Source organism: Rhincodon typus, chromosome 8, assembly GCF_021869965.1.
Source record: "Rhincodon typus isolate 14 chromosome 8, sRhiTyp1.1, whole genome shotgun sequence".
NCBI classification, from domain to species: domain Eukaryota; kingdom Metazoa; phylum Chordata; class Chondrichthyes; order Orectolobiformes; family Rhincodontidae; genus Rhincodon; species Rhincodon typus.
In genome coordinates, this window is record NC_063339.1 from 53,828,021 (window position 1) to 53,829,533 (window position 1,513).

Genomic DNA, 1,513 nt, shown 5'->3' on the forward strand with positions numbered 1-1,513 from the left:
TCGTCTATAGGGCTTACCCGGGCAATCTTCCACATTGCCAGATGGATGCCAGGTTGGCACGAGACATCCAGTTGTATGACATCACTGCCATTTTTCTAAGGTGCTCATCTCCATTCTGACGGACTCAGACCCCAAAAATCTGACTCTGTCTGAACTGCAGGGCTACTTATTTAAATTGAAAAGGAGAAAGGGTAGTACAGCGCACATTGACTCAATTGTGGTTGGATCCACCACCATTGAGCAGTGTAAGAATGTAAACAATCCGAGTGTCCATGTGCATCATCAGTCAAAGACTGCATTAGGATACCACTGCAATTTTGAATGGACAAAATAAAATCAGAATAGCTGCTCAGAGAACAGGCGCCACAGGTAGTAAACGATATATAATGGAAAAGTATCATTTAATGTTTATTACAATATCTAATGGGCTTGCAAGTTTGAAGAATGTAAGTTTTTACTTATTTAAAAAATTTGCAAAAGGAGGTTACTCTCAGAATGCTGCCAGAGATGGAGTGGGGTGGTTAACATGAGTTGCAATACAGAGCAGGATTTACAGACTTCAAATAACATACTATTGCAATATTACAAAACAGGAAAGCATTTTAAGATTCTTGTTAGATGCAAACCAAATTAATTGGTTTGTGATTGACATGATCTGTGGATTGCCTAATGCTAAAGGCAACTGTTGATGTATTGTTGTTAATTATTTATATCCGTTTAGTTTCCTGCTTATGCAAATATGATTTTTTACTCTCTTTGATCATTTATATCTGTAGCAATTGCTTTTTCTTCATTCTGAGTTCTGCTACAGTTTCAACTAACTGTTTAGCTTCTTGTAGAATATTTATTTTCTCAAAAATCAAAAGGAGGGACGAAGGGAGTCTGTATAATTACACTAATCACTTACATCACCTTTGTTACAATAACCACAATTTTCTTCTTCCTTCTATTGCATAATTAAATACAGAACCTTAGGTCAATTCAGCTTTACATATCAGCCAGTCAAAGCACAAACACAGTCAGCATAGCTTGGGCAATTCATTGCTAACCATAAGTAAATATTGGATCTTCTCATAAAATGCAGGGCATCCAATTTTGACAAGTGTTGTAGCTATTACTGCTAATTATTAGTACATAAGATAAATCATGTGGAATAAATTAGCATTGTAAAATAAGCATGTCTTATTTCTTACAGATCTGTAAATCTGCAAAGTTGTTTACGAACCGTGGAGTGATCAGCCAGTTCACGGGTGATCTACCCAATGCCATGAGAGACTACCAGAAAGCTATATCTCTCGATCCCACCTATTCATTAGCTTATTTTAATGCAGCCAACCTTTACTTTTACAACAGACAATTTTCACAGGTACTGCACTTTTCCCCCGCAACATTTAAAACTTTTTAATTTCAATGTATTAAATCCACTTCGCAACTACTGTACCGAGTAATGTTGATCTCTGTTTCCACTATAGGTTTAAATCGATTCTAATATAGATTAAAATACACAATTATG

The 1,513-nt window shown here is 36.0% G+C and overlaps 1 protein-coding gene across 1 annotated transcript in view; it reads left to right on the plus strand.

Annotated features, from left to right (window-relative positions):
• ttc6 (tetratricopeptide repeat domain 6) overlaps positions 1-1,513 on the plus strand; it is a 183,228-nt gene that overhangs the window by 153,612 nt on the left and 28,103 nt on the right. Inside the window, exon 30 of the mRNA XM_048600425.1 lies at positions 1,196-1,366. Coding sequence (XP_048456382.1) covers positions 1,196-1,366 — 171 coding nt within the window. The remainder of the gene's footprint in view (positions 1-1,195; positions 1,367-1,513) is intronic.